This window comes from Pelodiscus sinensis, chromosome 3, assembly GCF_049634645.1.
Source record: "Pelodiscus sinensis isolate JC-2024 chromosome 3, ASM4963464v1, whole genome shotgun sequence".
Classification (NCBI taxonomy): domain Eukaryota; kingdom Metazoa; phylum Chordata; order Testudines; family Trionychidae; genus Pelodiscus; species Pelodiscus sinensis.
The window spans coordinates 83,055,857-83,078,275 of record NC_134713.1 but is presented as its reverse complement, the minus strand read 5'-3'; the positions used below and the strand labels follow the sequence as shown (position 1 = coordinate 83,078,275).

At 40.6% G+C, this 22,419-nt stretch overlaps 2 protein-coding genes across 6 annotated transcripts in view; one reads left to right on the top strand and one right to left on the bottom strand.

Moving 5' to 3' along the window:
• Positions 1 to 22,419, top strand: part of TRAPPC3L (trafficking protein particle complex subunit 3L) — a 58,870-nt gene that overhangs the window by 33,818 nt on the left and 2,633 nt on the right. The window lies entirely within an intron of this gene.
• Positions 17,851 to 21,636, bottom strand: CALHM5 (calcium homeostasis modulator family member 5). The gene is made up of 2 exons (XM_006123230.4): positions 21,042 to 21,636; positions 17,851 to 19,348 (listed from the first exon to the last, which is right to left on the bottom strand). The coding sequence occupies exons 1-2, from the start codon at positions 21,579 to 21,581 to the stop codon at positions 18,959 to 18,961; spliced, it is 930 nt and encodes a 309-aa protein (XP_006123292.2). The 5' UTR covers positions 21,582 to 21,636; the 3' UTR covers positions 17,851 to 18,958.

Below are 22,419 nucleotides of genomic sequence, written 5' to 3'. Positions count from 1 at the left end.
ATGGTCTGGAATTCCTGGGATGAGGTCGACAAATGTCTTTGATATCGACCGCGGAACGTCCAGACTACCGCGCTGAGCCGACAAACAGCTGATCGGCTCAGCGCGGCAGCCATGTAAATTTAAATGAAGTGGCGATTATTTAAATCGCCGATTCATTTTCCTATGCCGGGTAGTCTAATCTACATGCCTCTGTCGCCAGAGGCATGTAGTCTAGACGTACCCTCAGGGGGAGGGAGTCCAGGCTCATTGACTGGAAGAGGACCCTTTGGCACTGCCACAGGGACTGAAGAGGGCTAGAGAAAAACTGGGAGTCAGTACAGAAGCACCGGCCCTTTGGACAAGTGGTTATGTCTGAGGGAAAACCTCACCTTCCAAAAGAAACTACCCATTGGAAACTCCAGCAGAGGATATATATAAGGCTCCTGTCCCCTATATAGATTTCCCCCTATAGGGGAAGATGATCTAGCCCTTAGTTGTCAATATCCCTACGATTCATACTTTTCAGTAGCAAATCAGATTCTTATTTTGTGAATGGTCTCTTAAGTTCCTTTCATAGCCTTAAAGGAAATTTTTTGCTGTTGCATATTGTGATTCTTGCCTGATTTTTGTTCAGAGAATAACTATTAACGCAGCATTTTAGAAGAAAAGATTGTTTGCTAAGTGGTCACTGATGGGAATCGCTGAGCCAGGAACAGTTATTACTAAAATGAACTACGTCAGGGTTTATTTCCATTTTATCATTCGGTGAGGTAAATGTATATGAGGCTTGGCTATGATTGCTTGTAATAATCCATATTATACAGACTGATCAGGAGCTAAACAAATACTGTAAATTTAGTAACACACACTAGAACCCATTCATCTGTGAAAACACAGCTTCTTTCTATTCAGGGAGCTAATATTGCTGATCCACCTGCTAGTCACTCATTCAAAAGGCATTGCCCTTTTCAATCCAGTAGAGGGCACAAATCATACCACCTTGTACATTCAATATGTGTCATCAGCCAAGCACTTGCAAATGGAAACACAAATATGCATTAAGAAGAGGCGAATCTAAATTCGATTTAAAAAAACAAACATTCCCACATACCTACTACAATTTATGCCACCATTTCAAACATAAATTCCACAGATTTCCCGTGTCTATGTAATGTACATGTTAAATCACCATTACATTTTAACAGTCCTCAGGGCTCCACAACTGGCATTAACTTGATCAGTTTGAAAAACAAATTCATTGATATATGTATAGACTAGCTAGGGGGAGACAGTAGCAAATGGGAAGGTAGCAGCAGACACTATTTCTGTATTTGCTAAAAGCTGGTATACCTTTTGAAGGCAACAGTATGTCCACATTAAAGTAGCACTACCATATCGCCGTTTCACTTCCAGCCCAATCATACAGTGGTTTTCCCCTGCAGTTTTTAACCTGGCAGGGTAACAACATATATAAACATTCGGTTCAGAAAAATACACAAACTCTGGGATTCTTTCCTAGACAAAGTTATTAGACTCCACTACATGTATAAGAAACAGGAAAGAAAGTTGAACTTTTCCACAACTGGGGAAAAGCAGTGGAATTGCAAGTCATACACCTTATTTCTCAGATTACTGTGTGTCTGGATGTGAAATGTTAAGAGGACAAAAGAAAACAAAAACAACTACTAAATAGCTCACAGTGGGCCCAGTTCTGCTGCTCTTTAATTTATCCAAGTACTTTTCTCCATGAGAAGCCCTATTTACTTCGGTGGGACCACTTGCTGACTAAGGTACTTTTCAATGTGAGTAAAAGCGGCAAAATCTGGGCCCAAAAGTTTAGCTGAAGATACAGACTGTGCAACATGACAGCAACAACATTACGTGACATGTGATCTTCTGATATTTTGGCATCAAGGATAGTTGCTGAACAATATCATAAATAATGTAACTGACATGGAATATCAGGAATCACTGTATCTTTTATGCTGGCTATGGAGGGACTAAGACCAGCATCCTAAAATGCATTTAGCTGCCTAGATCTAATTGAATTCAATAGGTGTGAGGTGCCTAAATACCTCCGCCCTAACTGCTCACGTGGAAATACAGAGGATCTCTTTGCATTCACAATAGTTGATGTTGCCAAATATCCTGTAACAAATTGTAGAGCCAAAGTCCCTCACTACACACATTTACTATGAGCTTTTGGTGTGACTGAACCATGTTTCTAAAGCAACAGCCACAGATCTTCCCTGCAATGTAGAAATTAAAATAGACGCCTCTAGATTGCATAAAGCAACTTTAGGAAGAGTGTTGTAAAGTCCCTCAAATCAACCTTTGGGCCTGTTCACATTTTTCATCTCTTTTCTGTGACATTTTCCTTTGTTTTCAAATATTAATACCAGATGTGAATTATTTTTCTGGTTTTACTGGGTATTTGAAGTTACCCACATTTCTGCTTACTAAAAAGGGCCTGATTTCTTCTTTTCCTGTTTTATTGTATAGTATAGTCGACCAAACACCACAGAAATAAGTAGAGAAAAACTTACTTACTCCAATTACAGGTTCAAATATCAACTGCTATCCAGACTATTTACCCTACTAACAAAAGGACTCTCGAGTAGCATGGGCTCAAGCAGTGCTTTTTCTGAAAGAAAAAAAAAAAAAAAGTGATGGTACTAGGGTTGCCAAATGGTTTCAAAATAAATTTGTTGAGAAAAAAAACAAACAAACAAACTCAAGGTGGAAAGTAACCAGGGAGACCTCGGAGGTTAGGTAGAAATGTGACCATGGCCCCTTTAATTCAGGCACTTCTGAATCCTTGTTGACAAAATAGCAGTTTAATGTTCTTAAATGTCACTTTCATGCCTAATGTTTTAAAAATTCTGGAACAGCACAACAGTATGAACCTTGGATTTTTACAATGTTCTTGATGTGTATCAAGTCAGGAATTTCTCCAAAATGAACCAGTACACAAATGGAAATAAAAGGAATAATCTCCGGTAAATGTAATCAATCCGCTAGTTTAAGTTTACACATCTTTTTGCATTAACCATTTCTATAATATCTCAATTCCTCAGCTCATTAATGTGGCTAAAATTAACAGATAAGGTACTTCAACTTTTAGCTGGCATATTTAAATGCACTGACTGACTGTGCAGACTAAATAAACTAAGTCAAGAACAATTATTATTATAGTTAGAGCCAGCAATCATTTGTTGGAGACAACATTGTGTAGCATTATGGCTCTGATCCTGCAGTCTTTAAGAAAGTAAAGTTCTCAAATGCTAAATTCAAGTATAAATTGGGAAGAAATTAAAGAAGAAGCTTCAAATGATGAGCATCATTAGTTCTAACCCTATCCTAACTGCTGGGAGGACAGAATTTAACAGAGCCACTTACTGTGAGTGGGGATTTAAAAACATTAGTCTAGTAATTCAGACACCAGCGTCTAGGAATGACTGCTAATTTTAACACAGTTGGTATGAGGCCAAGAGAGAATGATGATCAGCCAGAGTATACCCTTCTTGTACCAGTTTCCCATGCTACGAAGTGAATCCCTATGTCATCAGGTCCCTGTGACAGAATATATTTGCTACATGGCTACCATTGGAATGAAAACAAAGACCCTCATAAAGGTAAAAGAATAACTCATTTTTTAAAATACAATGGGTATTCCAGTCACTTAGGGCAGTGTTTCTGAAGTGTTTCGCGAAATCACTTTGAGAAACACATTAACTGGCCGCCCCAGTTTATTTATTTACTGGTGCCACAGCCACAAGCCTCGTGGCTCCCATTGGCTCCGTTTCATCCTTTGCAGCCAAGGGGAGCCAAGGGGAGCTGCGAGCCTCCATGGCCACGGCGCCAGTAAATCAACAAGCTGGGGCGGCCAGTTAACGTTTTTCTGAAAGTAATTTCGAGGAACACTTTCAGAAACACTGACTTAGGGTGCATCTACACAGCTCCTTATTTCGAAATAAGCTACACAATTTGCACTATTCTGATGTTATTTCAAAATAGCTTTTCAAAATTTGGTGCTGTATAGCCAAGATACACAGCTTATCTGGAAATTTGGTGTCTACACGACACCAAATTTTGAAATAAAGCGCTATTCCAGAACGTCTCTTATCCTTCATGCAATGAGATTTACAGACATTAGAATAGCGAGCCCATTATATTTCGATATAACAGGCTTGCTCTTAAGACACTGAATAGCTATTTCAGGATACCGGATGTATCCTGAATAGCTCTGCTGTGTAGATGCAACCTTACTGGCCAGACAAGAAAAGGGGAAAAAAAGCTGAAGAAATATATTGAAAATAGAGATGAGCCAAGGAGATGATGTGCAAGTCTGGATGCAGCTCCAAATTAGGTTCAGACTATGGTTTAGAATTTGGGTTTGAGGATGAAATAGGGCAAATTGTGTAATCTGGGGAGTTCTTCTTGGGAGATTTTGCTTCATAAAATCAGAAATGCTAAGCTGACTTTGTCAGATTTTACATACAATGGGCCACATCCAATCCAAATCTACAAAATAGGCACCTGGTTTTATCTCCAACCCGGATAACAATTATAGGGCAATTTGGATGCTGACATTTAACTCCAACCATATTTCATACAATTTCAGAGATCTGGTACTTGAAATTTTGGGTTGGATCCATCTCCAATACAAAGTAGAAGAGATTTTTTTTCCCCAAATGAAGTTGGCCATGAACAGAATGAGAAATAAGGAAAACACCACTTTAAAACATTGCTAAAATTGTATTCTTTCTGTCTTTGATAGCTAAAACCAAGATGATTGTAAATATGTTGCCGTCACTATGGGCAATCTGGAGGTCAAGTCAAGCTACAGGTTATGAGATGTGGGCTTAAGTCATCCATGCCCTTTCTTACAATTCTTATACGTAGGAGCCCAGTTAACCTATGGTTTAAGACAAAGCAGTGAGAGAGGTTCTACTCTTCCCTGATTACATTAATCCCCTACTGGAAGTTTTGCTAGCTCAGGCACTCTGGCAACGCTCCCTCCTGTTCCTGACATGTCCCTTGAACAACTGTTTCTAGGCAGAGTGGCTTGAGGCCTTACATAGCAGCACTGTGCAGCTGGCGAGTCTTCCATACAAAGTTTCATATTGAAAAAATAGTTTGAAAATCATTTCTGATGGAATATTTCAGGCAGCAGCCTTCTGTAAAGTAAGCATTGAGCTAGCCGTGGCCCACTTCTGAAAGTGACCAGCACTCCTTTTTGGCAGTGGCTCCTAGGCAGGAAGTCCATGGCGGTCTCCGCATACCTGTGTCCAGAGGCATTGCCCCCACATTGCTAAAGTTTGTGGCCAGTGGGAGCTACAGAGTTGGCACTTAGGGAAGGGACAGTGCAAAGACACCTCCCAGGGCTCCATGCCGCCAGCTGCTTGCAGGAGTAGTGTGCAGCAAGGAAGGGCAGGAAGCCTGCCTTATCCCTGCTCTACTGCTGGCAGTGATGACCATGGCTGGGGGCCCTGGACCCTTTTAAATCACCTGAGCCACTGGGCAATTGCCCCCTTTGGCATTCCCCCCTCCTCTGTCAGCAGTCCTCCTAAATGAACTGTCCAATACTCTGAGGCCAAATCAAGACAAATCAAGAAATGTTTCATATATATATATATATATATATATATATATATATATCAACAGCTCTAGTACTCAAGTACACTGGTCAGAGGGGATGCAAACATGTAGTGTATTGCTGCAACAGTATGGATCTGAGTGGAAGCCAATTGCATTTTGCTCTCACACGCTCCCAGAAGCAGAAACGCCATAAGTACAGATTGAAGAGCCTAGCAAGCGTAAGGGCATGGGAAAGTTTTCACAGATATTTGCATGGACTGATTATACTAATAATAGACAATACATTGCTTGTCTCGCTAATCAACAGAAAAGGCCTGGAGCACACACTGCTGAGATGCCAATATCTATTGCTAAGCTTAATGCAATCTAACTCAATTGCTAAATATGTTCCCAGGAACAATCTAATAGTAGTGGACATTCTTCCAGAGAGCCCAACATCACACACAAATACCTGGGAGCTCCAAGATGGTATATAAGTGCATATGGAGGTGCAAGACACAGCTACCAAAAGTAATTTTAACAGATACACAAGTTCAGGAAGTTCTAAATTACATTCTGTGTTGTCACACAGCGTGACTCACCGTGACAGACCCTCCTGCTGGACACTCTAGGAATTAGTTTTTTAGCTCTGGAGTGCCCCCTGTCGGCTGGTGTCTCACCTGCTATTACCTATTTTTCTCCATCACTGTGGTAGGACCCATGTCCTTCCCAAACTGTGGTATCCTCTCTTCTTGGTACTACCCTGCCACAGTACCCCCATATACTGGGGTCCTCCCTTCTGGGAATTCCCAACCCCCGCTCCCCTCCTTGCCTCAGTGACCCACTGCCAGTCTCCATTTAGTCCCTGCCACACACTCGGGACTCCTTACAGCCCCAGACTGGAGACCTTTCCAAATAGGCCACAAACCAGTCACACAGAGCACTTCAGCTTCCAACCTGGACAGCCAGAAGCCTCATGAACAAAACCCTTCTGACACCCCAGATCTCCCTGTGCCCCTATCAGCCCCCGGCCTAACACACAGGTGAGGGGTTTTAGAACCCAATCTCACCTACCTCAAACGGGTTCTTCTGGTCCCAAGAAAACAGCCACAGGTCCCAGTCAATTTATACTCTTGATCTTACCCATAAGACCATGCTGAGCCAATCCTTTAGAATCTAAAATCCAAAGGTTTATTACTAAACGAAAGAAAAGCATGAGAGTAAGGTTGTTAAAGGCTAATACATTACATGCATCGAATCACCCAGTTCTCGATTCAGGCTCTTAGCAGAGATGTTATAAACTTCTATCTTAAAAGTCTTTGGTGTACATCCTATGTCAGGATGGGTCCACAGTTCTTTCTGGCTCGCTGTTCCCTGCAAGGCTGCATCTGGGATCAGGAGCAAAACTGAAGACAAAATGGAGGGTGCCACATGGCACTTATATACCTCCCTCGGCATCTCCCTGGTCAGAGACAGTCACATGATCCAACAACCTATCCCTGTGTCCCATGCTGCCAGACCTTTGGCCCTGGCTGGTTTGCAGGTATCAGTCACATTCCTGAGGTGTGTATTGGCATCTAGAGCTCCATTGTCTCCTTGCTAATTAGCATAGCCATTGGCTGAGCATTCCTTGCCCACTGCTCAGCCACAGACAGAGAATTTTCCAGCATCCCTACAGAGTACATGTTTATAATTCCACATACAGATATCATACAAGTACATGAATATAATTCCACATACAGATATCATATACAGAATCAGTAGAACACAAGATTTCATGTGACACCTCACATGTCCCTTTTCGTATAGACTTTGGGGCAAATACCCTCCCATGGGTGCAGCAGTGATCTGGCTGCTCCCTTTAAAATCCAGTAACATGACAAATGGCCACTCATCTTTGGCAAGTGGGTGTGGACCTGTTGCCTTTGCCTATCCTGGCTGCCTGTCTGCAGCCCAAATAGCCTCAGGCCTTGCTTCAGACCCTGCAGAAAAGCCTCAAAATTGGTCCAAGGCAGGCTTCCATAATGTAGACATGCTATCTCAATGTAGAACCCCAGGAAGAATAACTTAGAATGGTGCTGGTGAAGGGCTATTTTGAAATAGCAGTAGTGGAACGTCTATACATGCCTTATTTTGAAATAGGTATTTCGGAATAGGCATTATTTTCCGTAGAATGAGGTTTACAGGACTTAGAATAAGCCATCCATTATTTTGAAATTATTTTGAAATAACAGAATTGCTGTGTAGATGCTCATATAGTTATTTCAGAATAAGAGTTGTTATTCCGAAATAACTTTGATGTGTAGACACAACCTGGAATAAATTGCCTAGGGGGCTTGTGGAATCAGTGGGATACTGCTGGAGATATTTAGAGCAGGTTGGATAGACATCTATCAGGGATGATCTAGACAGTGTTTAGTCCTGCCGTGAGGGCAGGGGTCTGGATTCGATGACCTCTTGAGGTTCCCTTCCAGTTTTAGGTTCCATGAACATTGCAGAACTAATAGACCAACACAACACAAAGAACATTTAATAACATCTCTACCAGACAGAACTTGAAAGAGATTAACTGCAGATTTATGCAGATTCAGAGGACATCCTTACCTAGTCATCATAGACTGTTTTTTGAGATATATAGAACTAATGTACTTGAGAGACATCATATAACAGAAAAGGAAAAGGATCTGGGGATTACAGTGGCTGAGATGCTGGATATGAGTCAACAGTGTGCCCTTGTAGCCAAGAAGGCTAATGGTATTCTATGGTGTATTAGGAGGAGCATTGCCTGTGGATCTAAAGAAGTGATTATTCCCCTTTATTTGGCACTGGTGAGACCACATCTGGAGTATTGCATCCAATTCTGGGGCCCCCACTACAGAAAGGATGTGGACAAATTGGAGAAAGTCCAGAAGAGGGCAGCAAAAATTATTAGGGGGCTGGAGCACGTGACTTATGAGGAGGGGCTGAGGGATTTGGGCTTCTTTAGTCTACAGAAGAGTGAAGGGGGATTTGATAGCAACCTTTAACTACCAAAGAGGAGGGAGGTTCCAAAGAGGATGGAGAGAGGCTGTTCTCAGCAGTGATGGATGGCAGAACAAGGAGCAATGGTCTCAAGTTTCAGTGGGGGAGGTCTGGGTTGGATATTAGCAAAAACTTTGTGGGTGGCAAAACACTGGAATGGATTACCTAGGGGGAGGTGGAATCTCCATCCCTATAGGTTTTTAAGTCTCAACTTGACAAAGCCCTGGCTGGGCTGATTTAGTTGGGGTTGGTCCTGCTTTTGGCAGGGCGTTGGACTTGATGACCTCCTGAGGTCTCTTCCAGTCCTATGATTGTATGATTCTAACATGTCACAGTGTTATCACCTTTGCTCATTTTGATATTCCAGAACAATTAGTGACAGATCATAGTTCACTGCAGTAGTATTTATCATTCTGAGCAAAATATGAATTTGAGGATATTACTAGAAGCTCACATTACCCACAGGTGAATGGAGATGTTGAAAGAGCTGTACAGAAAGCCAACGCCTCCCTCCCTCCCCCCCCCCCCCCCCACACACACTGCAGGAAGAGTCATTCCTCACTCTTCTGAATTACAAATCAATACTCACAGAAGCTACTTGGTATAATCCAGCAAAACTACTCATGAGAAGACAACTCTGGAAGAGAATGTCTCTCCAAAGTGGCCAGATGTGAAGAGATTAGCCAAATCAGATTTTAAAAAAGGCAAAAGCGCTTATGAACATTTTTATAACAGACATCACTCAAAGAACTGCTGTGTCTAGAAACTGATGATTGTCTGCATGTCAAATGATGTGACGAAAAAAAAAGAGGGACAACTCCAACTGTCATAAAGAGAAAGAATTCAGCACCCAGATTATGTGGTTGAAACCAACAGTGTGGAGGCCAACAGAAAAACATCAACAGTTTCTTCCTCAGAAAGAACAATCAACAGAGAAAGCTCCACAGATGGCAGACGCAGAAAAAAATAATTCAAGAATTGCAAACAAATTACAGCTAATCACTGCAAAGGAACAACTTGTTACATGTTTGAGTCTTGCAATTAGAACACCAGTACAATTCCAAGACATTTGATCAGCAGTGAAAGTAACTTTAATTTCTTACAGGCACTGTCCTATTGCAACCTGGGTCCCTGACAGCTCTTTAAATAGCTCCTGCTGACTTTTGCCACAGCTCAGCCAGTGCTTGTCAGAGCTGTGCACCAGGGCACACCAACTTACTTTCACCTCTGCACTTGACGGATATATACTGAACTTCAAAGACAATGGACTACAGTTGTCACAGGGAAAATGGGATACCATTAGGGGCTTGCCCAAGTTGCCTCTCCCTTGCATCAGGCTTGCCTGAGCCCCCCCATCTCCCGTCTCCCTTGTGGGACTGATCAGTTGGCAAGGACAAATGTGACAAATGCTCAGTTTTGCCCAAAAAGTTAGGATGTCTGGGACAGGGATTAAGAACAGAACTGTTCCAGCCAAGATGGGACATATAAGCAACCCTGTGATAATGTAAATGGCAGGAAAGTAGAACTTAACAGGAAGATGTAATGCAGGCATGGGGAACCTAAACCAGAAACCCTAGCTTGCCTGGACCCATCCCCTGAGGCTCAAGGCTCCCCTCAGCATTGGGGAGCCTGCCCCCCATGCGGTCCCCACAATGGGGTTGGAGAACTACTATCCTGAAACCCTCCTTGTCTCGGGTGTGTTACGGGAATATGGGGAGTGTCTTTTTCTCTCTCAGTCTGGGGCCACAGCAGTGAGAACTTGGAGATTTTTTTTCTCTTCACTTGTGTTCAGTCCAGTCCCCAATTAATTTTGTTGTGAGTCAGCAGCCCCTGATGCAAAAAAGGTTCCTCACCTCTGAGGTAATGGAATGCTGAGTTGAATTATACTGTTCTGCCACTAGGTGTCACTACGTGTAAAATAGCTTATTTAAAGTTAACCTTTATACCTGAATTGGGACTCTGAAACCCTGCATAATAATGAAATGAAATGAAATGAAATGAAATAAAATAGTTTTTAGCCTCCGAGAAATGGAAAAATGTACACGAAAGATTGTGTGTTAAGTAGTGAATTGGAAAGCGAAGTACTGTACTGCAAGCTGTAATGAGAATTGTATTAATTCGGAAAATCAGCAGTGACATGCCAAAGCCTTTCTAGTGCCATATTGAGTCTAAACAGTGCTTAAGGAAAAGTACTTGTGAAGAAAGCAAAGTAAATATGTTATTGTGGCCAGCAGCCTTCTCCCTTCTCTGCAGTTTAAATTTTTTGGTCACTTCTAGTTCTGCTTTCTGATCTGAATTCTAATGTCATTGTTTGAGCTTATTTCACTTCACTTTGAGCTCATTAATTATATGTATGGGCCAGTTCACAGGGTTAGTGAAAAGTCCCTAGTAACATATAACGGGATGCCAAAGCAAGCAATTTTTTTTTTATTTATAGGCATTTCTAAGGCTTAAGGTAGACTACAGATATCTGTCAATATAACTACGTTGCCCAGATGTGTGGAAAATCCACACCTCTAAAATGACCCAGTTATAGCAAACTAACCCACCTGCTGTTAGGTTGAAGGACTTTTACCACAGAGTTTCAGCCTCTCACAGAGGGGGAGTAACTATGCAGATGGGAACTTTTCTGTTGTATCGTCTTTACTAAAATGTTATTGCAGCTTTTTAAGTGTATACCTGCCTTTAGCTACTCACTGCTGTGTTGAGGCATCTTGCAAATGTTAATGAAGTGAGTTTTCAACAGTTAGGAAGGGTGGTTTTGTGGTGAAGGAATGTCCTGCTAGGTATGTGCGTGTGTTCAACTCTTTGGCAACCACGGACAAATCACAATCTTCACGTGAAAAATGGAATGCTAACACCTATCATGATAAATTTATAAATATATGTGAGGTAATCAGAGAGGTCCCATTATTCTCCCAATTTTGCATATGTGGAAACAGGTACAGGAAAGTTGCAGTTCAGTTTTGCAAAATTGCTTCAGTTTTGGGGAACTGGAAACTTCTTCCTCATGAGGACAGCCTGGCCGTGAGCTTTGCCGCAACCTCAGTTTGCCTTATTTCAACCTTAAAGAGACTAGACAGGATAGCTTTCAAAAACATTGTAGCAAGACACATTCTGGGGTAAACAACATGAGGCTTGTTTCTCAGATATTAATAAATATGTTCAAATAGTCTTATTGTAGCTCTCACATTCCATCCACTTATTGTGAAATCTTAAGCTTTTTCAGTTATTTGTTTATAGTTTTAACATTTTACCTTCTTATTCTAATCACTTGTACTAGTTAATAGCCAATGTTCTAGATAGTTTCCATGTGAGTTTTGTTCTGCAATTTGTTTGCTTTGCACAGGAAATTTTAACAATAGAATTTGGAAAGTCCCATAATATTCTAATGTGAAGTGTGGCTCAGACTAAATGAAAAGCATATGAGGCCCTTAGCACATTTAACTGGTTACTTTCTTCAATAACAGAAGCCTGGAGGTTGACAAAGCAGAGCTAGATATAAAGCAGAGGAAAAGTTTAGCAGAACTCTGATAATTAAATGATAAAAAAATCTGTTATTGGAGAGAGGGTACAGTAAACTGAGACACAGAGCACACAGTAGTGCTAGGAATTTTCTGTTTCTTTGTTTTTTTTATGGAAAATGTAGCTAGTACAAAACTTCACGTTTGCATGGGAAAATATTGGGATTTTTAAATTATTTTTTGTTTTGTTTTGGGTAGGGTTAATATTAATCTCTGCCTCCATTTGAGCCACTACAGTACATGATAGCCTCTGCCCTCTATCACCTTTAGTGGGCCAGGCTCCCCAGACAGATTTCATTTCCCAGGATAAACTGTAGTTTCCCTCTGGCTGAACTGCTGCAGTGCATCATGGGTGTTCCACGGCTGCAATGCATCATGGGAAGTGTAGATTGAATGGGGACCCTAGCCTACAGGAGAGAATGTGGACATGAGGCTGAGCCACCTGAATTATAACTCCCTTGAAGCACCACAGCAGCACAGGTAGATCCAACCAGAAACAAGAGATTTTGTTTCCAGTCAACAAACTGAACCAAACTATTTTGACATTTGCGCAAATCAAAAATTTTCAGACCTTCAGGTTCTGTGAAAGTTTTGATTTTGACATTTTGTCCTGATTTGGGATGAAAACAAATATCAATATTTTACAATTTCCCTTGTGCAGAAATTATATTTTTATCATCTTTAGCAAATAGGTAGTAGGGGTATTGGAGCTGCAAATGTTGCATCATTCCTTTGTTCTGAGATCTACTTTATATTTTACAATTGTGATGTCAGAAAGTGGAATCTTCGTTCTCTAAGTCACTTTAGAGGGAGTGGTTTAATAGCCTCAAAGCCAAAAACTCTCTAGTACTAATTGGCTTTGCTACTGATTCACTTTGGGTACATCTACATTGCAAGTGCAGATGCGATTGTAGCATGGATAGGCAGATGTGGTGACATGGGCTTCAGCCAAGTTAGCCCCCCAAGTGCAAGTCTTCAGGGGACCCTGGAATATGCTTGTGGTGCGAGGCACCGTTTGTTCACTACTACTATTGTTAGTGTAATTCCATATGTTAAAATCACACCTTCACTTGCAATGTAGACATACTCTTTGCAAGTCACTCATGGTTAGAGTGTCACAGGTCTTACTTCCATGCTCATCCTGGCTCAGATTATCACACAAGCTGTTAAAGAAAGAGCAGGCGCTACATACCCAGTGCTCTCAATTTCACATGGGAAGGAGAGATACCTGAGAGAGACAAGAAGTGACCTGGCCCTCTTCTTCTTCACCAGCTGGAGTAGCCAGCCATGCACACACTGTAGGATACATAAAATACTTCATGAAAAAGGATGCAGCAACATACTCCTTATCTAGCATGAAGAGGGGAGAAACTATAACTCTCTGAGTCTGTTTGGTCTATATGTGCTGCTCCTTAGCCTGGGTATATTGTAAAGTTTGCGTTCTAGCCCTTAACATCACTGGTTCCATTTTTCTATCTTTAAAATGGAGAAAATGATATATACCTGCCTGTCTGGAGTATTAATGAGAAGGTTTTGCTAATTTTTATTATATACTTTGATCTCAGAGTCATCTGTAAAAGCGGTAAGTGTTATAAACTTTTGGCTGGTGAATTTTCAGTCTTCAGTCATTCCTTTCACCCATAAGATACAACAAAGGGAAATGTTGCAACTGAAAGTTTACTTTAGAGACAATTTCCATAAAAACAGAGTTTGAGTCATCTGCTTGCAGGCCCCTTAGTAGTCTGCGTGGCATAGTCAAGTTTAACTGGAAACATATGCTTCAGTCTGAGTGACACGCAACTGATTTTCTGCAGAAGGTTCCTGGCAGCCAGAGGACAATTTGTAATGAAACTAAAGATGTTTTGAGGAATAAACAATACAGAGAAAGAAATAACCGCCATGGGTGAAATGTTCAAAAATAACCGATTGATTTAGCAGATTAAATCCCAGCTTGAAAAATTGGCTCTGGTACTAAGGCATTAAAAAGATTTTGGCTCCTGAATGTCTACATCACTTAGAAAAATGGGATCATAGAATCATAGATGTGTAAGACTGGAAGGGACTGCAAGACATCACCAAGTTCAGCTCTTTGCACTTAAGGCAGGATTATGTAATAACTAGACATTTCCAAACAGGTGTTTGGCTAATCTGTTCTTAAAAACCTCCAATGACAGAGATTCCACAGCCTCCCTATGTAATTTGCCCTGCTGCTTAACTACCATGACAACAATTTTTCTTATTGTTTAACATAAAGAACCCTTACTGTAATTTAATTTAATTTAATTTAACAGTCCCATTGTTTCTTGTCTGCAATGAGGACTTTTGAAAATTTTACACCTACTCAATTATATTTTTGCTGAGTATCCATTTCTGTACATGTTAAATGCTAAAAGAGAATCTGATGTAAAAATAAACTTAAAGGTAAACTAAATTACTACATTTTTTCTAATCCAGCATCCATTCTTGATGTTCGTCATCAGTCTTTACTAGACAACCCCTCTCTCACACTCTTGAGTTCAGAGTAAAGATCGAAGGACTGAAGCTATAATTGGTGGTTGCTCTCTACAAGTCATTGCTCTCAGTAAAGGGTTCTGTGGCATATGGAAGGTCAACCTAAATGATTTAATAGTTTCTTCTGGTCTTATGATATTTCAGGGAATGGCCATTTTTAAAGTGATAGGTTAACACATTCTATTGGATGGAATTGCTTGTTCTGGCACCCTCAGGACTTGAGCTGTCCCCAAGCAAGGGATTTGCTGAACCAGGGGAGGACGATTCTGGCCCCTGATGGCTCTGGGGTCTCCTGGGGGCCATCAGCAGATGGCTGGGCTCCCCTCTGAGCTCCACGTCCCCACCTGGCTCCTCTGTGGATAGTCTGGCTCCTGTCCTGGCCACCATCCTTGCTGCCAGGCTTTCTATCTGCACCCCTGTGGTGCCAGTTTGCCCCAGCCCCTGCCGCCGGGTGGGTTCCATGCTCCCAACCGGGCTGTGCTGCTGAGTCCGGCCACTGGTTGGACTTGATGCCCCCAGCAGGGCTGCTCTGCCATTCCTGGCCGGTGGGTGGACTCTGTGTTCCTAGCAGGGCTGCTCTGCCAGTCCCAGCTGCCAGGCAGGCTCCATGCACTTGGCTAGAAGGTGCTGCCAGGCCCAGCCTGGATCACCGGTCTCCACTCTTCTGGCTCCCTGCCCCTGCTGGCTCTGCTGCCAGTCCTGCACCTGGCCCCTAGACTCCTTTCCCTGGGGCTGTCTGGTCCTGCAATATCCATGGTCCTGCCAGACCACAGATGTTGCTGGACCAGAGAATTCCAGACCACAGAGGTTCAACCAGTTTACAAAATTGTAATCTAAAATTAGTATAGTAAGAAAAAAAAATCATGAATATGTACCAGATTTCTGGACATCTCCTCACTTCACCTACTTGTTAGGAAGTGAAGCAGCTCATCAGAAATCACTGTAAAAACACAGATATGGTGTTTGGATGACAAATACATGCTTAGGCCTATTTGAAAAAGAACTTACATACTTCCATGTACTTAAATCCCATTCCTTGCTTCCTTCCTAAGCTTTCTAGGTGGTCTGAAGACTGTGTGAACATCCATCATTTTGCTCACAGATCATCCAAAGCACAAAAGCCAACCCTTGCTTATACAAGAAATCCATATTGAAACAGATCCTCAGTCAAACTCCCAGTGAGATCTGTATCAATATGAACATAAGAATGGCCATACTGGGTCAGACCAAAGGTCCATCTAGCTCAGTATTCTGTCTGCTGACAGTAGCCAATATCAGATGCCCCAGAGGGAGGGAACAAAACAGGTAATCCTCACTTGATCCCTCTCCTGACATCCATTTCCAGACAGAGGCTAGGGACGCGATTCCTACCATCCTGGAGAATAGTCATTTATAGACCCAACCTCCATGAATCTATCTAGCTCTTTTTTGAACCCCTTAAAGTTCTAGTCTTCACAACATCCTCTGGCAAGGAGTTCCACAGGTTGACTGCGCATTGAGTGAAAAAAACTTCCTTTTGTTTGTTTTAAACTTGCAGCCTATTCATTTCATTTGGTGACCCCTAGTTCTTATATTGTGGGAATAAGTAAATAACTTTTCCTTATTCACTTTTTCCGCACCAGTCATGATTTTATAAACCTCTATTTTATCCCCCCTTAGTCTCCTCTTTTCTAAGATGAAAAGTCCAAGTCTTTTTAATCCCTTTTCATATGGGATCCATTCCAAACCCCTAATCATTTTTTATTTTTACAAAAAATCACTTATGGATATCTTGCATAAGCACAAGCTGTGTGTACCCTACAGTGCTTAATTATGCAAAACTCATGTTGGTAAAATTTGAATTTTGCTTGGGTGCAGATTAGATCAAATTATTTGGGTGAGCTATTTTCATCAAATAATTTATTCAATGAATTTAAGTGTCCCTTTCAACTCACGAATTATTCACTAAGAGATTTCAGTTTGTATTAATGTGTTAAATGGAATTAATGAATAGTTTATATAAACATATTTCTGTTGTAAAAAAATTAGCAGTCCTGTGGTACCTTTAGGGTACGCCTACGCAGCAACACTAAAGTTGAATTAAGCTACACAACTTCTAATATGTCAATTGCATAGCTTAAGATGACATAGCTTAATTCAGCTTTTTGTGCTGTTTACACAGCAAAAAGTCAAAGGAAAGTCATCTTCCTTCGACTTCCCTTACTCCTTGTGAAATGAGGGTTACCATGAGTCGGAGTAAGAAGTCCTCCAGCTCGACATTATTTTGAAATAAAGGCTTGTAGTGTAGATGCACACTATGTTAAACATTAGAGACTAACAAATATAGTTTATCATGTGCTCAACTGAAAACCCAACTCATCTGATGATTTGGAGTGGAAATTACAGAATCCAGAATATATGTAATAGCAAAAGCAGTTACCTGTCAATTATATGACCAGTATGCTAATTGAGTCAGTCTGTATATGTCCCTTTCATAGCTTTTGATGTGTAGGTAAAAAAGGAACTAAAATATGAATGCGAAATAGAACTTCCTTGCCTTGATCACAATGAATATATTTACTGAAAACAGAATGGCTGAGTGGAAGAAATGTCTCTGTTGTTAAGTGTCTGATTTAAAAACACTTCATCTGTGCAGAAATATGATCTCTCTCATGGGCACAGAGATTGATAGTAAAATACTACAGAAAATGCTACAGAAAAGCCTGCCAGTCACCCATGGGAAAAGAGTTTGATGGCTTCTTTACATTCAATTTTTATAACATTTCTAAAAAAAATGTGGCAAAGGGAAAATGTGGTTGTGACATCCATGGTCTGAATGCAAAACCCTTACAAGAAATCACAGGGCCGTATGGTAAAATGCACTAATTATGAACCTTGGTACCAGCCACCTCAGCTGCACTCTGACTGCTCATTCATGTCACCCCAGACTTATTCTAATTTTCAAACATTTTAGCAGCTGCAGTCACTCATTGAAATCAGCCTGCCACAAAAACAAAGTATTTCCTTTCTCTATATATGTGGTATTTCCTCTCCCTCGCTCCGTTCAGTTTTCCACTGGTCCAAGCCAAAACCAGACAATATTCTGCATTCCTGCACTGGGGACATATTTAAGTCCCAATATTGCAGACTTACTGAAGCAGAAATGGGAGCTTTCTACCATCACAAAGTAAGGATTCCCAGATTTCCAGTGGGAGAAGAAATAATGACGATTCCTTATTTAAATTGGATAGACAGCTTGTGATATTTCCTTTATTTACAATAAATGATCTAGCATGTTGCATGTGGTACACAAAGAACTAGTATATTTGTTAAGACAACGAGGAATCCTGTGGCACCTTAAAGATTTACAGATATATTTGTGCATAAGGTTTTGTGGGCAAAAGCCCACTTCGTCAGATGGACATTACAGATGCAGATATAAATATATTAGCATTTGAAAAGAAGGGACTTACTTTATTTAGTGGAGGATAAGTGGAGGAGTAGTGCTAACAAGGCCAATTCTGTCAGACTGGATGTGGCCCACTCTCAACATTCGATGAGGAGATTTGAATACGAAGAAAACTGGCTTTTGTAGTGAACCATTTCCAGTTCCTATTCCAACCCAGATGGATAGTATCAAATTTGCAAATGAATTGCAGCTCTACAGTATCTTTGAAGTCTATTTTTGAAGTATTTTTGTTGAGGGTGGCCACTTTGAAATCTCTTTTACTGAATGTCTAGGGAGACACAAGTGTTCTCCTACAGGTTTTTTATGTTACCAGTCTTGATGTCTGACATATTTGTTGACACTGAACAAATCTTCTAATCAAAATCTGTGCTGAATTATTTATACCGTTGGGTCTGATCCAAAGCCCACTGAACTAAGTTGAAAGATTTCCATTGACTCTTGTGAGGTTTGATTTAGGCTGAAGCACAGAAGAGCTTTTTCCCACATTTTTGTTGGGTTTTTTTTGTTTGTTTTTGAGCAGGCATATAACTGGGAACGTTGGTATCCACTGACAGTTTTAGCATGGCACAATGCAACAACTCATTTGCATGCCTTAGGCTCTCCAAAACGGCATCTGCCATGCAGCATGATCTCACGCATTGTGTGTGAGTTCATGCTGTAGAGAGGACACCATCTTGGAGCTGGACTGGAATTGTCCCACAGAATGGATCTGGGCTGCCAATTGGATAGTGCACAGCCAGTTGAGCATGCAATGTGTGCCTTCCATACATAATTGTCATCCCACTGGTTGGGAGGGAAAGAAAGGAGGGAGAAAGAGAGGCCATTATAAAGATTACAACTGTTAAAAATATATCATATTAACAAAATATTTAAAAAGGCTGAATGTGGCTATTATCTATACCCTTTCCAGTTCATCTACAAAGTCCAGCATTGTTTCTCTTTCCTCACTGATGTCTTTCTTGCCATCTTCGACCAGTCTGTGAAGGGTGCTGTAGTGCTGCTCACTGCTGTTGAAAGAATAGAGTTGAGAAGCATCTTCCCATGCCTGGAAGGTTGGCATAGGAAAGGCTTCTGGTTCTTTGTTCTCAAAAAAGCTTGTCAGGTTTCGTTCACTGAGTTTGGTAGCATAGAGTTGGAAAAGTTGTTCCAATTTTTCTCTCTCCTTCTCTATGTAGACCCTCCAGAACTTCATTTGGAGGTGGCTGATTTTAGATTGGCACCTGGCACAACAGGTGGTTAACAAAGACAAAATAGCTGTAGTGACTATCACACACCACCCTAGGATCTGGAAAAAAAATAAACAGGCCACACACTTAGTTTTTTCCGTTGAGGAAACAGTATTATTTTCCCCAGCCTCAGTGTGTATCTCTTAGCCACAGTGCAGATCAGTTATGCATATTTATTTTTATTGTATTCATCTTATACCCAAAACTCCCAATGTTGTCAACAGGAATTCTGGAGCAAAAAAAATAAAGTATGCCATAAGTGAGGATCAAGAATACTAAATACCCTATATTTTATATTTTGCCACAGACCTGTGTGGTTTTTTAAAATTATTTGTATTACTGTTGTGTCTAGAGGTTCCTACTGAGATAAGGGTTCCATCGAGCTAAGTATTATACATGCACATAATAAGAGACAGTCCTTGCCACTTATAGTTCGAATAGAGATGACAGATAAAGGGAACTATATTATCTATTTTACCAGTGGAAATCAGAGACACAAACAGTTAAGTGACTTGTCAGCAGTCACACAGGAAATCACTGACAGAGCCAGGAAGTGAATCTAGGTGAGCTGAGTCCTCTGCCTTAACCACAGGGTCATAACTTATTTATGTAAGCCCATCTTGCTAAATAGGTTAAAGAAGATGATGTCAAGGTCTCAGATTTCAGCAAGACATATATGTGTGTATAATATTTTTAAAGGTGCATGCTGTGGTTCATCACACTGAAGAAAATGTAGGTAGGTAGAAGAGGGTAAATTAGCCCTACAGCCGAATGGGGAACCAGTATCCTGTTCAATAAGATTTGAGATTTTAAAAATGTTCCCATTCTGAATGAGGGTGAAAAATCAAACACTTAAAAATTCACACACACCAATAATACAAAAATAAGTGCATAACAGATTAATCAAAATGTTGTTTCAATTTAATTATTTTTTGTATAAGAACTAACATTTCAAAGCAAATGCCATTTTAAACAAACTACAAAAAAAACAAAAACTCCTAAAAATTGTAGAAACCAATCCTTTCCTGCAGAATTTTAATCAGTGCTCTAACCACCATCCCCACACAAGCAGATCTCCCCCACCTCCCATCCCCTGGCCCCTGAACTTTTCAAATTGAAATGCCATTGTACAAAAACATGTATTTTCACACACTTGGAAACTTCAAATGCTACTGTAAAATAGAATTGTCATTTTCTGGAGAGTTCTAGTGGAGATCTGCAACCTGTCAAATATGCATAATTATCAGGTGAAATTTATCTGAGAGAAATATATAAACAATTTCCACTTGGAAATGTGTAAAACAGAGAATGCTGATGAACCATTTTTTCTTGACTAAAATTTTGAGGGCACATTTAAAGACAGTCTCATTTTGCTTATTTTCAAATCATGTTTGTACTAACTGAAAGAATTTGTGACATGACTTTTCCTCCATACAGTTCATCCTTTTAGCAACTTAGTGCTCTCCTGACATGGAAAAATCTCTACTTTTATGATCTGACTGTTCCTGTACAATCAGCTAACTAGATTCCCGTCTATGCAACTTAAGACATATTCACGCTTTTTAATTCTAACTCAAGCAAATGAATAGAATCTGACCCTCACCAATTATACATTGTTTTGTTGCATTGTACAGGCATTCTGATTTGAAACGACTATGTCAGTACCTGATGTTAGGATCTTGTGCTGATAAATCAAAGGACCAATACAAAGTTTTATTCTGAACAGCAAAGCAATTATTCTGCATTTCTTACCTGAGACTGTGCTTGTAGCGTCAGTTTTAATTCCTCACTCTCTGAAGAGGGCATAGTGGTTTTGCCACAAGTTACTTTGTGCAGCTCTTCCCAGCACCTGACAGATTTGTTGCTGCAGAGTGTGTTTAAGTATCTTGGATATTTCAAGCCACTCATGGCACATTCATAAAAAGTTCCATTGAGCAAAGCCACAGACAGCCACATCACAGGAGCTATTAGAACATTTAGAGTGATTTGTCCAAAGATATAAAAAAAACGGCAGCTGTTCCCTTTGGGGAATATTTTCCTAGGATTCAGGCAGCAGCCTGTGAAAAGTTTCCACATCCTGCTATTCATGAAATACCCAATAACTAGCAACACCCAAGCTGGGGCAAAGAGAAATACCAAACCATAGATGAAGTTTTCACTGCTGCAGGGACACTTGAAAGCAACAAGAGAAAATAAACGTTCACTTCCCACTGTAAGTAGAGCCATAAAACTGTAACCAATGGCAGTTTTCTGGTTAATAAGGAACTTCAGAATAGTTTGAATACCATCCATGTTTGATGTCCACAAAAGAGACAGAAAATGAGGCTTTGTCTATTGTGCAGCAATTTGTAGCAATGTATTAGGGAGGAGCTCTTGAGAAGAAAAATACCCAGCTAGTGTCCAGTTTAGTGCAGCCTAGATAAAGTGATGATGTCATTGTATATCCTTCCTCACAAATATACCCATAGGGACTAGTCATTAGCAAAGCAGATTTTACATATATAAAGCACTATTAATCTGTATTATAACCTGCAATGTAGACAATGCTCTGTTGTCAAGTAAAATCACAGTCTCGGTTATCATTCCTGTTATTGGACTGTAGCTTAAAATGAGAATGAAACAGAAACACATACTAACTGATCACAGGACTTCTTGAGTGATTATCACCAGTGTTTACAGAAATATACTTGAAAGATCTGAACTCAATTTGGATCTTACAGATTTCAGTGTAAATAAAGTCTTACTGCCAAATCCTACAGAGTGACAACAGAGTAAAACCACTGTATGAGGAGGGAATCAGTGCACGTCTTTTACACTATATTGGAATCCAATATAGGCCCAGATTCTCTGCTGTGTCTAGCTTATGCAGGATACAGCAGAGTGGGAAGTTGTCAGGTGGTCAGCCATAGTTCCCAGATTCTCTGTCTGGCCTCATCCCTTACTTCTAGTCTCAATGGTAGCAATAGAACAATAGAATGTAGCATCTAAGGCTATGTCTTCACAGCAGCGTTATTTCAGAATGATTTTATTCCGAAATAACATAGTCCTTGTCTACACAAAAGCAGTTATTTTGACATAATGTCAAAATAATGTCAAGCTGGAGGACTGCTTACTCCAACTCCTGTAATCC

Bases quoted from the DNA above. Each gene is read 5' to 3' on its own strand.
- CALHM5 (XM_006123230.4), bottom strand. From the start codon at position 21,581: ATGGATGGTATTCAAACTATTCTGAAGTTCCTTATTAACCAGAAAACT. The intron at 19,349-21,041 runs GTAAGAAATGCA...TTTTTTTTCCAG, and splicing joins CGCTACAAGCACAGTCTCAG to ATCCTAGGGTGGTGTGTGAT.